This window comes from Drosophila tropicalis, unplaced genomic scaffold (genome assembly GCF_018151085.1).
Source record: "Drosophila tropicalis isolate 14030-0801.00 unplaced genomic scaffold, ASM1815108v1 contig_302, whole genome shotgun sequence".
Classification (NCBI taxonomy): domain Eukaryota; kingdom Metazoa; phylum Arthropoda; class Insecta; order Diptera; family Drosophilidae; genus Drosophila; species Drosophila tropicalis.
Genome location: NW_027172757.1, coordinates 827,509 through 845,310, shown reverse-complemented (window position 1 = coordinate 845,310; position 17,802 = coordinate 827,509). Strand labels below are relative to the sequence as shown.

Sequence of the window (17,802 nt, the reverse complement as noted above, 5' to 3'; positions counted from 1 at the left end):
TGAACACTGTTGAATATTTTCATGTTTTCGAAAGATTTTTCAAATGTTTTTAATACACTTTTCGCCGATTTGCTTCTAGAATTTTATATATAAATGAATCTTGTGAATCAGAGAACCAGTTAACTGATTTTTAAGGCCCATACTAATAGGTTAACAGGTGTTACGTTAATGCCTTTGCCTTTGCCTAGATTCCTCTTTGTTATAACTCAAATTCAATTGTTTAAGGGTATCAATCCAAAAAAAAATAGGAAAAAAGGAAACACACGGCAATTAAATCATACAAAATGAAACGATATCGAGCTCAAGTGTTGCTATCTTTTTAACATATTTAAATGCTCATTAACAGCAGCAAAAAAGAAAAACAACAACGAAGCAAAAAAAAAAACAGAAGTTCGATAAAGCTAAGCAAGTGAACGAAAACAAAAACAAAAAATAAAACACATATATAGACAGAAAACTTACTAATACTACTTAGAGTTGAAGAAAAAAAAACACACAAAGAACAACAAAGTTGACGACAACAAATCGAAAGCGAATCAAGTGCGCAGACTTTGCCCTATGACTACACTATATAGCAACATATAGTGGTCATATAGAACAAATATATATACGTATGTATGTATGTATGTATGTACGTGTGTGTAGTAACGGGGGTAACAACATGATATGAAAATTTCAAAATTTCCGAAAGAGTTGAGAAAAGCAAAAGGAAACACGTACTACAATAATATTTTGCCATAAACAATAAGGAAAAATAAATTCAAAGGCAACAATTGATAACATTTAATGGAGAGCACAAGAGGGTAATACAGGTGGGAAAGGGTGAAGGTATATACATATACACCCACAACAACATTCACCTACACCTGCTGATCAATAGCAGGAAGAGAGAGAGAGAGAGCGAGCAAGTGAGCAAGAAAACCTTAAATTCTCTCACCCAAAATGTCAATTGAAATCTTATACATGAGCAGCAAAGCTGACGACGCAGTCAACGCCGACGGTGACAGCGCAGCCGACGTTGCTGTCGATCGTTGCCTGGGCCATTTCGGCTGATAAGGATTATGAACTATGATTAGAATTGAAAATTTTATACCCTTTCTTTAAAGTAGATTAGCTCTTGATGCTACTCTTACTTCTCTCGATCACTTGCTGACTCACTTGGGCACTGATAAGAGATATACATATGTAACTAATCAAAGTAAGCTAGGTTATTCAACTCTAATATACAGAATACAAAAGAATATACTACGACTTTTCGAAATTTTTAAAAAGAACTTTAAGTTTTGATCCCGTACACGTTATCCATAAGCCGTGAAGATCGAGCTCGAGTCTTGGGTAAATAGCACAATTCTTATCATCACAATGTCCAGTGGAACAATCACAGACATAGTTTTTTAGGTGAAGGTTGCCATATAACAAGATTTATCTAAAAATAGTTCTATTCACTATAAAAATATGAGAAACCAATTCTTTAGATTATACAAATCACGTAAGGATCGTTTATTATGGGTTATACTTCTTTATTTGATATAAAGTACTGCAAAAGTAAGAGGCCAAAACATAGACTGTACCTATTAATGTGCAGCACACTGTAATAAATAGTTCCTAATATTTGTATGAATGGCTCATCATGTGCGTTAAGAGTATATTAACTTCGTTTTAGCCCGCATACTTTTTGGCCCTCTGTTTCCTTTTTTTTTTTAATATTTCCATTTGGTTTCTTTTGTCATTACCCAAGAACATGAAACATTTCGATAATAACTAGACGCGGGTGTAGAGCAAGATATTTTTGGTATATTTTGTTCTTATCAAATTTAACAACAAATTTTTTTATGTTGGACTTTAGTCACTAAGTAGTAGTTTCTTTATATGGGTTACCCTCTAAACATGCCAATGATTAAGTTGGACAAGTTAGGGTATATACACACATACATATATAGAATTGATAAGCAAAAAATATGCTCTTTCCTGGAATTGAGATTAGCAGCTGAGGACTTTAAAGAGGGTTTAAGTCAAGAAAGGAATCAGAAGGGAATCAGAAGGACAATTTTTTAAAGGTTGCTTAATTAGTTCTTGGATTAGAAAATAAGGAGGTAAAATATCATACTTGGTTAGGAAATTATCCTCATTAACCTTCAAGAAGACGCCAAGTTAACTAACTTTGTCAGTCAGGAAATGTCTTCCTTATTTTCGTTTGTGGAATTTAATAGGTATCATTCAATCGTTACGCTAAAGCGCAAACTATTTACCCAGCTACTAGTTACGCCAACATGAGTAGCAATTAATATCACTGTCAATAAGCGTGTTGGCCTTTCTCTTCATTTTCCCACCTGTATTTCACAATAAGGGTCAGATCAAGGGTTCAAAATCACTGCCAAATATGACGAAATGGCTAAGTGACTTGAGCCGAGCCTAAAACTGAACTTGGGGAAGGTTCAAGGGAGCTGAATTCGCCATCAACCAACAGCCAAAAAAACACAAAAAAAAAGGTCATCAGGTGATTGACAAGCGAGACAACATTAAACGGAGGACGGAACGGAATACAGGCGAAGCGAAGACTCAACGTCGACGTCAAAGTCGACGTCGCGTCGTAGATAAGAAAATAGAAGTCAAGTCAAAGCCGTTGAAGTCGACGTCGACGATCGCCTCTGATTCTGCCGCTGCCGCCGTCGCTGTCGACTGCTGCCTGCTTAATTTGTTGCTGCTTATACTTAGAAGTTAACTCACAAGGGTTTTGAAGCGCAAACCAAAATTCAGTTGTTCCCAAGCCGCGAGGAAGGCAAAATCAAAAAAAAATTACGTTGACAGGCAAAAATATAAAAAAAAAAAAAAAAAAACTTGGAAAAATAATAATCAAGCGTTAACGTTTCAATTTGTTGCCTTAGGTAAATACTTACAGTTAAATCAAAACTCACACGAACACACCCACACATACACACACGAAATCATGACTTAATTCAATAAAATTGTTTTTCAAAAACAAAGTTAATGCAAATAGTGAACGAAATTAAAATGCAATTTTGCACACAAATTGTTGCATTTTGCCAAGTGCCGTAATAGTTAATAAAACAAACAGAAACAAAAACAAAACCAAAACCAATCTCACATCTCTCTCACTCTCTAACTATCTATCTAATTCTAATCCAAATCAACACGCAGGCTCTAACTAATAACCACAAAAATGACCGATCTAAGTGAAGAGGCCTTCAATTTACGTCTTGGCTATGTGAAGCCGGAAACTTTGGAAATTGCCCGCACCGAACTAAGGGAAACGGATGAGGTGAAAGCGGAGGCCATTCAAAAACTAAGGGAATTGCTAAAGGCCACACCAGAATTGAATTACAAGGATGACGACGCCTTTCTCACCATCTTCCTACGTGCCTGTCATTTCTATCCCGAAAGTGCTTTGGAAAAGGTATGTACTGAAAGTTGGAGAAGAAAATGATCTAATGTGGAGATGAAATAAGAAAAATTTGAAATATTTGTGCAGAAATTCATCATATTGAGAGCTAGACAGGTTACTATTGTCGGTGTATCTGGTTAAACTTGACCGTTTTGATTAGAGTTAGCAAGGGATAGGATAGTCTTCTTAATCTTACAATTAGATCTTATCATTCTGAGAAGTATATGTATGTAAGAAGTATATCAAATAGCAATGAGATGACAAATTATTGTATTATCCTTCATTATATCATATTGGATCTAGTCGGTCGGTAATATCATTCATCTTAGGGCCATATCGGCCTTTGATGTTAACATCTTATCAGTTTATAAGGTAAAATATGATGTTTGGTTTCGTTTCCTTCCTGAGAAATCTGCAGCTGTGTTTTCCAGTCTTAAACCATCTCATGTCAAGCTTCTGCTTACTAATTAGAGATTAGTATATACTAAGGCCAGTTCTTGAAATATTGAAATACAAATTAACTTTCCCTTTCCCGCTTGTGTTGGCAAAGCGTACTCCTTTTCGTTCAGACCTTTTAGTCAGTGTATCACCAGGGACGATTTATTAATATTGTCGACTTAAAGTTTTGAACTCTGCAATATTCAGATCTTTATTCTTGATCGGATAACTCTTTCATTTTCCGAAAATTTCTGAATCTCAAAGATTTCTGCTATTTCCGTGTATCACTTTAGATTTATTTCAAATCTGATAAGAAAATAAAACCGATTTAAGTGTGAAAATAATTTAGAAACAAAAATAGAACTGATTAGATGTTTTTACAATATTTTTAACGCGCAATATTAATATCACTTTAATATCCATATAAAACACAATCGTATTATATAATTATACCTGATCTAAAGTGGAGAGAGGGAAGATAACTTTATATTATGGTAAATCCTGCTAGTACAATACCAAAATAAATCTTTGGACTAAACTTATTTAAGAAACAAAAACCATATCAACTGTCTCTCGCTCTCTCTATCTCTTCTATATATCAATCACATAACCCTTTTAAGATTCATGATCCACAATCATGAAATTGGAACATTTTCCAAAATTAACCTTTACTTAAATCGGTTTAAAAATTGGTAGTTTAAATCTTTGATCTTCGAGTGACTCGTGTTAGGGGGTTAACTATAAAGATTACTTGTATCACCAGATAAGACCTCCTATCCATAAAATCATATTGCAAGATTAGCTGGTTCACCTTTGGGCCATCTAAACTTACATAAGACCCGATAAATTGCCAAAGCATGACACATCATTCATAAGTGAAAGAATAATGTTTAATACATTGCAAATCCAGACATCATTTACTCATAAATTGCTAACAATTCTGTTCCACATCAAGAAATTGGCAGCCGCCTTAGAAACAAACACGATTGGCTTATCAATATTGAATGAATATATTTAGTTTCGATTATCAAATAACTTTCATAACCTTATCGAACTTTATACATTTGTAATCGTATATTTGTAATGCGACTCGCTTCAATAGAGACAGACAGACAGTCAGAGGGAGAGAGAGAGAGAGAGAGAGATACAGAGAGGTCTATAACCCCATTGAGAGTTTAGATTTACTTTGAAAGTTCATCAGATGGTAGATAAGACCGATCAGGACAGTCTTCTAGAAGAAGAAATAAACACATGATTCCATTTTAGCTTCAGCCATTTGATACGCATTTGAACTGCGATGACACAGAAACGATGATAAGCACAAGACAATTCCAAATTCAAATTTTTTTTTCGATTTTCGTATATAGAGCAATGTCGTATACATAATGCATACTTTCACTGGATTGCGCATTACTAATTGGCTATACAATTTGTGTTTGTTTTTGTTGTTTTTGGTAGATGAAAACCACCGCCAATTTCCGCAAGGAGTATGCTTCTCTTGTGCATGGTCTTGAGGTGGCACAGGTGAAGGAGAAATTTGTCAAGGGCAGCGTTATAAATGTCCTGAAGAACTGCGATCAGAAGGGTCGCCGTGTACTGATTGTCAACTGTGGCAAACTATGGGATCCTTCGGAAATCAACAGCGACGAAATGTTCCGCATGCTGTATATGGTACACATTGCCGCCCAATTGGAGGAGGAAACCCAAATTCGTGGTGTCGTTTGCATCATGGACTTTGATGGTTTGGCCATGAAACAGGTCAAGGCCCTGTCGCCCAGTTTCTCGAAACGTCTGCTCACCTTCATCCAAGAGGCCATGCCGCTGCGCATGAAGGAAGTGCACTTTGTGAAGCAGCCATTCATCTTCAATATGGTTTGGTCCCTCTTCAAGCCCTTCGTCAAGGATAAGCTGAACAAGAGAGTGAGTAACGGTCCCTCAATTTGAAACAGAACTTGTATTAATTATCCTCTCCATGTCCCATAGATGCACTTCCATGGCAGCGACATGAAATCTCTGCACAAGTTCCTTGATCCCGCCTTCTTGCCGGCCAATTACAAGGGCACTCTACCTGCCATTGATTATGGCGGCGTTGAATGGTTCCCCACCTTGGAGAAACAGTCCGCCTATGTCTCCGAATGGAGCGAATTGGGCCCTGCTCAGTGGTGATGATTCAATAGTCCAGCGATTTTAGTTTTTACATTTACATCTGTAAATACTTATCTACAATACATACATTTATATGTTTCTTTATAGTTTTAGTGACAATTCATTTGGCAATAAAAAAAAAATACAAATTAAAACTAATTTTATAATAGAAACTTGCAAGTGTTTTTGTTTTAAAAGAAACCCATATAGATTTTAAACCAAATGATAAATAAACACTTTCTCTCGTTATCGGTCTAAAACAGTTTAAATATCCTTATATGCAGATCTAAAGTTGCAGTAACTACCTTAACTATGGTAGGTTTTGGGTTAGATTTGATCTAAAACTTCCAAATTAGATAGGACATTAAATTGGCATGTCGTATATATGTAACCGACCAAGTCTCTTTTATAGACTTACTTAAAAAGTTATTTTGTAACTGTTTATGATAGTATTTACATAGACTTGATCTAATGTTCATTTCAAATCTATTTAAATGACAATGTTGAAATAAGTAGTTACTTATGTCATAAGGTTATTCCCCTTTTTTTTTGTATAGGGGGAAAGCATTGAAAGCCGAAAAATGTGTGGGATTTGGTATCGACCTTGGGTAGGCGTCACCTCACCGGTCTAAATCCTACCATGAGTGGGAGATGGCATGAAAGCCTCATCTAGATACTCATCTAGAGTTGGAATTCTGGGCTGTATGATCGATGCAGCTGAGTGGCTAACTGCGAGCCAATTGTTCTGCGAGCTATGTAAGATAACCATCAAGTCATGGACTGCGAAGGGTCTCCCAATGACTTAGCTCTTTCCGTTCAGCAGTGAATCGCGGTATGTGCAGTAGGGGTCTGATTCGTGCTTAAAACTATGCAAATAAGATTTAAAACACACAGGTCCCGTTAATAGTTGCGGGGAATATTAATATTCCCGCATATTAACTATAAGGCGGTTTGTCCAGGACATCTCTCTTTTTAGTGCTGCTCTACTGTTGCTTCTGGCCTCTAAAGCATCTTCGGATACGGTTTGAAATGCGCATAGGCTCTAAATTGGGATCTGCAGTGATTGGGATCTGATGAGCCATCTGCTTTTCTGTCGTAGTTGGACATGGCTGAGGTTGCCTTTGCTGCTTTGTTATTCCCCTAGCATTTATTTGATTGCTGTTAACAAAAATCATCATCATTAAAACAAGATAGAGAAAGACTATTTGATGGAGTTTCATTCCAAATGCATTTTGTACGAATTTTTCTTCGATAACTGAAACGAGACTAGGACAAAGCAAAATGGCAAAAAGAGGTTGATTCTAAATAGAAGTAAAATAATTAAATATAAACCATTATTTTTCGTCTTTTATATTAGACATGGTGAATTCAAGTTCAAGGACAAGGACCTGAAGAGATCCTAAAAACTACATTTTTTGAAAGAAATCATTTTGCGAATTTAAAGGATTAAAAATTAAAAATTCTGACTAAAAAGGGAGTCCATTTGAAATGTGATTTTGAAATTATAAAAAGTAAGAGGAGGTCATAAGAAAGTTAACATGAGAAATCATCTTTAAAATATTTTTATAATAATTTTCTGGAAAGAGAAATCAAAAAAGATTCGTTTATTATCATTAATTCTTCTTTTAAAACAACTCTTAATTTAATGAAAAAAGGTATCAAAAAGTTTTAATATAGCTATAGAACAAAAAAATAGTAGTAGAAATAAGTAGTAGTCCAAGCTATGGATCCAAACGGTCGGATGGACGGACAAGGATATATGAATTCGTCTCTTCGTGCTGATCAAAATATACATATATACCAAATATGGTCGAAGATCCTTCCTTCTATGCGTAGCACACTTTTGACTAAAATTAATATACCATTTCGAAAAGGTAATTTAAAGGCCAGATTGAGTTGCTCTCCCATTAATTAAGATTTGTCCAAACCAAGACGATATCAGTAAAAAATACAATTCATGTTCACATTGAGGCTTTGAAGCCTTTTGAAACCGCTATTTACTGGATTTCCTTTGTTTTTTTTAGTCTCTCAAGTAAATTTAGAGAAATTTTCGAATTCACGATAAAAGTATTAACTATAAAAACAATATTATAGACAAAACATTTTCAAAATCATTCCAAATTAAGTTAGTTTTTAGAAAGGGAAATCGAAAGTGGATCGACACATCTCGAATATCCAGCATCTCACTTGAATTTTCAGAAGACACAGATCCTTTAAATTACATAACTGATTATATTGTTCATTTTAAGCACAAAAATTTCAAAAAAATTTCAAAATTTACAAAAAAAAAATGTAGCTTAGACACTATGAAACATTTTTCCCATTATATTCACCTTGATTATAGTTGTGGATAACTGGAGAAACCCATAATAGGACTTAAATTTTAAACGGAATGCGATCCCAAGCACACGTCAAATATTGGTTTGATGAAATTGATGAGAGCAAAATTTGAGTACAGAACAAAACCCAAAAAATATGGTTAAATTGCTATCCAAGTAAAACATGACCAGGACAGGAATGGCCGGGTACAGGCGGAGGGCGGATAAATTCGTACAGAACTTGGTGGAAAGATAAGATCAAGGCAAGTGTAAATAAAGCCAAGTTTGGTAAAAATATTATAAAATTAAAAAATTGACAAATTTAAAAATTGTGAACACACTCGGTTAAACAACTAATTAAATATTTAAAATATGTTTTTAAGGGTTCTCTTTTAAATTCAAATGAATTAAATTCCAAAGAAATCAATTCGTTTCAATGGATTTTTATGTTCTTACACGCTTTTGAAGTTTAATTTTATATTTTATATCGAAATATATGTTTTTATAGCAACAAAATGTAAATGTTAAATTAATAAAAACGCATAGGACATTTAAACAATTGGCTAGTTTTTCATTTTTATTTATATTTATTCAACGCGTCTTTGGGCTTTTTCAACTTTTTGCTTTCGTGTTTCGTGTTTACAATGATCAACAAAATCTATAATAAAATAAGCATTATCTAGGATAATAATAATTACAACGGAAAATTTACAAAACGCTTTGAGTTGTTGTTGTTGTGTGAGTTATTATTTCGAATATCAATGACCAGAATCAATCATTATAAAAAAAAAAAAACAACTATCATGTGAAGTGTGAGTTCATACATAATTGGTTTCACTTTACTACTAAAAGTCGGATTGAGTGCCGATTAAATTTGTTACAAATGGATACCGATTAAAAAATATATAACATTTTACACGTATTTTATATATATATATATCCAAAGAGATATACACTACACCGAAACGATTAGTTTTTGACCTAGAGCAACGCGTATCCCACCACAGAGAGTTCTTGTTAATTGTAGTTGAGAGGGGGCAGCATTTTGTGTCGTTTATCAGGGGGGCGAACAGAGTCTTCTCCCCTATGTACGATGATTCTTTTTGCATTTTGTTCGCAAGTCTAGGCTCTTGTTGTTGCTGTTGTTTGTTTGGTTGTTGGTGATGCTTGCTAATGTTGTTTGCTGGTGCTTGGTTGTCGTTTGATTTACAAAATCATATTGGCTGGATCTTCAATAAAGTCACGGAAATGTTGCAACCACCTGGCAGCCACAGCGCCATCAACAACCCGATGATCGGCACTCAGAGTGACAGTAAGCAGGTTGATTTCCTTGAAACTGAAAGAAGCAAAGATAAATTTTATATAAGTAAGATAGGGTAAATGGAATAATGAGAGACAAAATGACAAAACACAATAAATTTGAATCTACATATGTATATAGGCCGTGTGGCCTATAGTTGATAGTTTTTCTGTCTCAAATAGTCACAAACTTATTTCGAAGCCAGAAATCTGAGCATGGAGAGTAAACTTACTTACTAACTTAACGCTAAGCTCTGAATTCGTTACGACTAACATTTATTTAAATATATTTCTCGTTATATGTATTTTAAATATAAGAAATGAAACTACATAACAATTCTTTCTTTTTTTTTTTACATTTTCAACTTCTGTGTAAAATCTCAAATGAAAATAAGTGTTCATCAGTTTATAAAGTTATAACCTTGTATGTACTTTTTTAATTTTAGTCAGATTCTTGTAAAAAGCAGAGGAAACATAAACTATATATATACTTGATCAATCGGGTCGATATAGCTAAATATATAAGTCTGTCCAGACAGACAGTTAATTAGAAAGCTAATGCCCAATTCATATGAAGTTTAATAATTACACGGACATATAACAATATAGTATAGCTGCCCTATAATCCATCGATCAAGAAGACTTCTTAATTGAAAGATATCTCAGGAAAAAATAAAAGTGAAAAAATCTCATGAAATCTAGTGAAACAACTTTTGAAATACAACAAATATTTAAAAAACTTATGTTATTCAACGAAATTTTTTGTCAAAAATTAACGATTTTTAATTGTATTCAATCAATATTCCTTCTGCTTGCTAATTACAATTAATACACTTAATCGAATAAAATTTATGAAATAATATAATGGAATGTGGAATAATATAATGGAAAATTAGGCAAATACTTTTCATTAAGTAAAAGTAAGTTGGTTCGGAATGGAAAGCAAGTAAAGGTCTCCAATTCCATTCCGAAATGATAATATTGGTAATTAGTAAAACTCGGATTGAATATCAGCTAACTGCATCAAGTTATCGACCTTTATAAATCAAAATGTCTATTTTTTTTTAACTTCTCAAAAACATTTCTCTGAAACGCAAATAAAATGTTTCCCATTTCTATTAGGCTCATTAGCAAATATCTCTCCATGCTTTATAAGTGTGTCCTTATGACAAAAGTGTTAATTTGAATAATTTATAAATGGAGTTCAATGATTGCATATTTTAAAGATAGTAATTATATTATAATTGAAGATTTGGTAAAACTCACCCCTTAATATTATCTGGATCCAATACCAACTGTTTCGTTGTGGTGCCAATGGCCAAGATGCACGATTGCGGAGGATTGATGACGGCACAGAATTGATTGACACCTAAAACGGAATAACAAATTATTTAAAAAAAATCTGATAAATTGCAAGGTCAATTATATATCTCCATTACCAAACATGCCCAGATTCGATACCGAAATGGTGCCACCTTGGAACTCGTGGGGCTGCAGTTTATTTTGGCGTGCCTTTTCAGCCAGTTCTTTTACATCCTTGGAGATATCGATGACACCCTTACGATCGGCATTGAAGATAATGGGAGTGATAAGACCCTTGTCGGTGGATACAGCCACTGAAACATCGACATCATCATATTGACGTATCACTGAATCCATCCATGCCGAATTGGCCTCGGGCACCTTAAGACTGGCAATGGCAGTGGCCTTGATAATGAAATCGTTGACCGAAACGCGAACACCCTTCTTTTCGTATTTCTTATTGATCCTGGCACGCAACTTGAGGAGCTGCAAATGATAAAAATGTAAGCCAATAGATTGAGAGTCGGGAAATGGAAACAATTCAATTACTTACATTATCGACTTGACACTGAACGGTTACGTAATAGTGTGGTAGTTGAGTCTTCGATTCCAGTAGACGCTTGGCTATAATGGCACGCATATTGGTGACAGGAATATCCGTGTAGCGAGCACCTGGAGCCCTGGATGCGGCGGCGCCGCCTGATGCTGCGGCCCTTGCGGATGCTTCTGCAAGATCACCAGATTTAATTGAGCCATGGACGCCGCTACCTTTGCCTGCGCACAAAAGCCGGTATTAGTAAGAACATGACAGAAACAAAACTAACAAATTCGTGGCAGCTAACTTCAGCAAGCCGAAGTTCAAATACCCTTGCTGTCGCAGACTTGCAAGAATATTTACAAGGATTTCCCTTTTTGGCAACCACGGGGCAGGTGTTGGGTATGGGGCGGGATTAGTTAAGCAAGTCATGCAACAGCAGGGTAGGAGTTTGGAGGGGGAATAACAACCTTGTAGACGCAGCTTTTGTGCTTCGGCTAATTTTTTGGCCATGGGACTGGCATAAACACGATCGCCCCGTTGCTCTGAGGCGGTCTGACCTGCTGCAGGTGCTGGTGGTGGAGGAGCTGGTGCAGCTGCTGCCACAGGCGCTGGTGCTGCTGCTGCTGGTGGTGGTGGTGGTGGGGCTGCTGCTGCTGCTGCAGGGGGAGCAGCTCCTGCTCCATCATCTTTGAAATCCTTAAAGGCCGCTATGCTACCCTGATCGGGCACTATAATGCACACCAATTGTCCCACAGGGACATCTTTGGTACCGCCTGCAATTAATATCTTGGCCAAATAACCCTCCTCGGGTGTCTCAAAACCCATGGTGGCCTTATCAGTTTCAATTTCGCACAGCAAATCACCTAGAATATACAATATACTTTATATAGACATTTATAAAATCGATTTGAACCACTCCTTGCTTTACCCTCATTCAGTTTATCGCCCTCTTTCTTCTCCCAGCTAACAATGGAGCCCCGCTCCATGGTTGGAGACAATGCGGGCAATGGCACTCGGATGTGTTCCGGTAGACTGGCATAGTTGCGGGCAAAGTTATAGCTCCAGACACTAACGGGTTTGGTTCGACTTTCCAATTTTGCAGTCAGTGTTCTTAACGGTGAATGGAAAATGGAAATGATTTAAATGTACAAATTTTAAATGTGCAATTTTCATTGTTACAAATAACCTGATCTATATACGATCTATATTTTAAATGGAATGAAAATCATATCTACATAGATTGAACTTGTCATTCTCTGAATGGGTTTTTCCTTTTGCGACATAGATTTTCGATCCACTTAACATTCTTAGTTACTAGAATTGTGTTACTGATCCGCCTAAACATTGTACTAACTGGAAATTACAAAAAAAAAAAAAAAAAAAAAAAAACCCATTACCAGACGGTCAGATTATCGAACTTGTTTCTCAAATTAACCGGCTAAATTCGAGTTAAACAAATGCGATTACAGTTATATCATTATTATAAGGAAATCAGCTGATTATTGCTGCTGCTGTTGTTGTTGTTGTTCTTGTGTGTTGATGTAAACAATTGCAAAAACAACAAAGAATAGAAAACGCACAGGTTGCCGTTTATAATTTTCGTACGCTTATCAGTTTCCCTTCTTTTCCCTATCACGCATCATGCGACATTGAATGGAAATGGGAATGATTTGAGGTGGGCGACCTTGGCGAGCGTCAAAAAGACAAAAAAAAAAAAGTATAATCACTCGATACACTAATGAACAGAAACAGCACGCACTGACCAGCGGAGGAGGAGGAGTTGGGGAAAAGACACGGAACGAACGCATGCACGCACACAGACACATTAACTTTTACACACACGCATACCTTCCCCTCTCTTACTCTCTCCATCAGGCTACTTGCAGTAGCAGCCGCAGCAGCAGTATTTTTTTTTTGCATTATTACACAACATCAGATTTTTCCCTAACCTCAACACAAAGATTGCGTCTGGCTTTGCATATTCCTCCCCCAACCTACCTGATGGCCTGGAGATTCCGTGAGTTGATCAGCTGTGTGCTAAGGGCGCGCACTCCAGTTCCAGGCGATCGCCGGGCCGTCCGTAGCAGGATAAGGGAACGCAGGGCTCCTAATTCGCTTCCTTTTGTTGCAATAGATCGCAGCATTTTTTGTCTTTTTCTGTTGCTTTCGTTGTTTTTGTTGTTATTACACGTTTACCACCGTTATGCTGCCGTAGGCTTTTAGCTCCTTCGTCGAATGTGTGTGAAAGGTGTGTGTATGTGTGTGGCTAAGTGGTGGGATGTGTATGACTTGTTGTTCTTCGATATACAACAAAATCACTTATAGTTTTCGTAAAATTTTAGACAATAAAATCGTTAACCGGAGAGAGAGGGCAAAAAAAGTGTCGAAAAAAGTTTACGACACGAAAAATGTTGGCCGACCTTATTTAACGCCACTAGGTCACGACTTGTTATCGATAGCTGTGTCCCACCGTTGGCCACACTAAACTAATATATCGATAGCAGCGATAACCACAGTGATGCGCCATTAGCAACTATTTATTTTTCCAAAATTATTACACAATTAATTAAATATACACAAAAATTAAGCTGGAGTTTTTGCAAAAAAATGTCAAAAATTTAAAATACCTAGTATATCAGTTTACAGCTAAAGTTACTCCTTGTCATTAAATTTCCGTTAAGCCGAATTATTTAATTAGCTTATAAGTCTCTGATCTGACCTACCCAAAAAACTGCGTTGAGACGGGTATATTTTTTGTAACAAGCTTCAGATAAATTTCTTTATTAATCTTTTTTTACCAAGAATTATTTGTTTAAAAAAAATTCTATACATTACTTTCGAAATACAAATATACGAATCCTTGACAGCCTTTTGTAGCTGATGTAAATATACATATATATGTACATACATATGTATATTTTGCAAATATTATTTTATTATCAGTTTAGCCTTGCATTTTGATCCGCCGTCTTGCACATGGTGCATCTCCAGTCATTGGCATTGAGTTCAATAAGTCGCACAATTATCTAAGCAAACTTGCAGCATCAACTTATATTTTATTAATATATTTTAAGGATATGTGACAATAATTTATAGTGTAATTTTAAAGTTTCAATTGCAATTACAATCATGTATTACCTTGAAAATAACTTGTCTGCCTATACTTTTTATGCCCACTGTATATGTACATACATGTCCATAATTTGAATGAGGTCAGAGAACGCATTGAAAACTAAGTGAAGGCCAGACGAAACATTTTTTTCGGTAGTACTCCTTTAACATTGAGCCGCCACACCCCCTGCTACCGCCCACAGCTGTAAAACAAAGAACAGGTGGTGCAAGCCACCTCATCCCATACCACACGAAAATAAGCACAACAACATGTTTCTACATAAATTAATAATAGTTATTTATTTCAAGATATTTTTTTTTAAAAGAACATTTAAAGAGTTAAGCTTTAAAGATGAAGATCGCCACATATTGAGTGTACTTCAACATGTGCCGGGTTACAAACGGACACCAGAGCACCTGATGAAGTACAATAGACATGGGAGACAACAACAATAAATTAAAAATGGCAATAAAAAAAAGAGAGTCAAACAAAACTTTGGGATTTCCCAAATGGATTAAAAAAGGTTTTTTTTGTCGTCGTGGTGCGATGAAGCTTGGTCTAAAACCACGCGCGCTACTTCAGGTACCTGACTGTATTGAATAAAATTACTCAGCCCTGGTCACTGATTAGCGCGCAAGGTAAGAGACAAGGCGAAAGGAAACGACCTTGTTCGTCATCCCAGGGTTTCAGTGTTTCACACAAAATCTCCCCCCCGCATCCGCATCATCAACAATTCCAACATGCTCAACAAAGCTTTAAGGTTAACGATCTCTGTGTGAGTGACTACGTCTCTGCGTGCGTGTGTGTATGTGTGTGTGTGAGTGCGTGACGATGACTTCATGCGACGCGCAAAAAAAGCTCTTTTTTTTAAGTTTGCAGATTTTTTCATTTATGAGCCCAGCCAAAGTCTTACGTGCTAATGACTTTTCAGCAGTAGCAGTAGCAGCAGAGAGAGAACGATGAACACAAAAGAGAAGAGAAGGATGTGACGTCATCAAGCTTAACTTTTTTCGTTTTGCTAATTATTACGAGAAAGAGAGGAGCAGCAGTCCCTTGATATTCTATATTTGAAAAAAAGCTGAAAAGAACCGGCATTTTTTTTGCACTCTCTCTTTGTGTTTGCCTCTTCGTCCGCCACTTCCCGCTGTCTATCTTTCTCCCTCACACTTACTGACTGTTACCAAGCGATCAACTCACACACAGACACACACGTGCCCCTATACATTAGCAAAAAAAAACAGAAAAAGAGATAAAAATTTAATTTTTTTTTTTGTTTTCGCCTCATAAATTTTTAAGTTTTTAAGCGATCGCCAGCCTTTTTTGCAAATTTTTTTTTTTGCCATATGCATATACATATACATTAACATAAGTACGTATATATGTACGTCTGTGTGTGTGTGAGAATACATTTAAGGCTTATGGCAGCCATGTCTGAGTCTTTTTCTTTCTTTCTTTTTGCTTGGGTGGGGCATTCCTAACCTCAAATTCAATCAGAAGGCAAAAGTCTTCGCTCATCTACCTGTGAGTGTGTGAGTGTATTTGTGGGTGTATTACTTCCTCTGTTTTCTCTCTCTTTTCTTGCAGTGACACTCTGCGGTCTCTTCTCTGTTAAAAGAAAATGCTGGCGGCACATGGATTTTTCTTTTAAGCCTGCCCTTAACCCTGGTAACGAAAGATCGTCTAACACAGAGACACTTTTACGTATAAATGTGAATCTATTCCTTATAGAGACAAACACACACATACTTTCATACTTTGGCACTGGCAAAAATTTCTAGTTGACTTTGGCTAAGGTCTAAAATTAATATTTGAGCAAAAGAAAAAAGTTTTTGTCTCTGTGTAAGTGTCGCACTGCTCGTGAGTGTATTAGTGTGTGTGTGTGCGTGTGTCTGTGGAAATATGTAGAATCATGTGGTTGCTGCTGCCGCTGCTGCTGGTTGCTTCAAACATTTTATTTGCGTCATTTTTTTTGTCTAAAAATAAACGTAACGTCTTTTTTTGCATGTAGTTGAATTCCTTCTTTTTTTTGGTCTTGAATTGAATACGAATTTCACAATATGTTCTCTCCAGAGTCCCATTTTCTTGCACTCTTTTTCGCTTTTTTTTTTATATCGTACTTTATTGATTGTCTCTCTCACACTTTTTTAACAAATTTCACACACACACTGGCAATCGCACATTAAGTTGCACACTCATTTCGCGACGACTTTGAACAATTTTAATTTTTTTTTTTTTTTTACTTTCATTATGTGTCTCTTGTCTGGGGACCTTCTTTTTGGGCTTGAGAAAATTTTATGATATCTTTCACTTGGCTGCGAAAACTTTTCTAAAGAGAGCGAAGTGAACCGACCACGCCGGCTGCTGGCGATCAAATGCTCAATGCCAAAATGCGCGAATTTTATTTCACATTTGACACAGACACACACACACACACAAAAGGCACACAGACAGACGCAGTGATACTCATACAAGCATACAGCACTCGCGTTGTTCTCTTTCATCTTTGTGTGTGTTGCCATTTCTGTCGCACCACGTACCATGGGCTTAAAGCGACAAAGTTTTGTGCATTAAGTACCATTATTTTAATATTTATTTATATGGAATATTTTATTGCTAATAGTCCTTCTTAGGGTATCCTTCGCTTAAGCGCAGCAAATATTGTTGACAAAGCTTAATTTTTCAATAAAATTTAGTATATAGATTAATTTGTTGATATTTTTGCCATTTTGTTGTAATAAATAAATGCACTTTGTCTCAGTAATTGCTCGATTTAGCCATTGTACAGTGGCGCCTCTTCTTACACTGTCCCAAAAGCTTGAGAAATTTCTAGAATTGTCGTTATTTTTTGATATTTCACAAATACGGTAAAAAAATAATATGCTGATATTGATTGGTTTTCAATAAATAATATCGCGTATATTGTTATATACAAATTGTATATAAGAAACTATATTAACAAACGAAATCGTTTCGTTTATTATTTGTTTATAAATTATACATATATTTTATTAATTATTTAAATTAGGTATAATAAAATATAATACTGATTTCCTCTCAAAACGTAAAAATCATCATTAATTATTTTAAATAAACAACAACAATTTGCCATTGTCATTGTAGCCATTGTCTCTCACCTAACTGCATAGACGATAACCGATTTTTTAGCATTTTGACATTTGATAATGTCCTATCTAAAATTCCCATCACCATTTTAAAATTTAAAATGTTGATATTTATCAATAATTAG

The 17,802-nt window shown here is 35.7% G+C and overlaps 2 protein-coding genes across 4 annotated transcripts; one reads left to right on the top strand and one right to left on the bottom strand.

Annotated features, from left to right (window-relative positions):
- The first annotated feature begins 2,354 nt into the window (after positions 1 to 2,354).
- On the top strand, positions 2,355 to 6,159 carry LOC137572371 (retinaldehyde-binding protein 1). The gene is made up of 4 exons (XM_068284120.1): positions 2,355 to 2,885; positions 3,160 to 3,415; positions 5,300 to 5,761; positions 5,825 to 6,159. The coding sequence occupies exons 2-4, from the start codon at positions 3,182 to 3,184 to the stop codon at positions 6,005 to 6,007; spliced, it is 879 nt and encodes a 292-aa protein (XP_068140221.1). The 5' UTR covers positions 2,355 to 2,885; positions 3,160 to 3,181; the 3' UTR covers positions 6,008 to 6,159.
- A 2,695-nt stretch (positions 6,160 to 8,854) lies between these two features.
- On the bottom strand, positions 8,855 to 13,895 carry muc (dihydrolipoamide S-acetyltransferase muc). Of its 3 annotated transcripts, none has more exons than XM_068284164.1 (7): positions 13,442 to 13,895; positions 12,372 to 12,553; positions 11,911 to 12,306; positions 11,459 to 11,679; positions 11,043 to 11,391; positions 10,870 to 10,972; positions 8,855 to 9,640 (listed from the first exon to the last, which is right to left on the bottom strand). In XM_068284164.1, the coding sequence occupies exons 1-7, from the start codon at positions 13,585 to 13,587 to the stop codon at positions 9,511 to 9,513; spliced, it is 1,527 nt and encodes a 508-aa protein (XP_068140265.1). In that variant the 5' UTR covers positions 13,588 to 13,895; the 3' UTR covers positions 8,855 to 9,510. The 3 variants fall into 3 exon arrangements, with proteins under 3 accessions (XP_068140265.1, XP_068140266.1, XP_068140267.1); XM_068284165.1 differs by having other exon boundaries at positions 11,459 to 11,631; XM_068284166.1 differs by having other exon boundaries at positions 11,459 to 11,631; positions 12,001 to 12,306.
- Between the last annotated feature and the right edge of the window lie 3,907 nt (positions 13,896 to 17,802).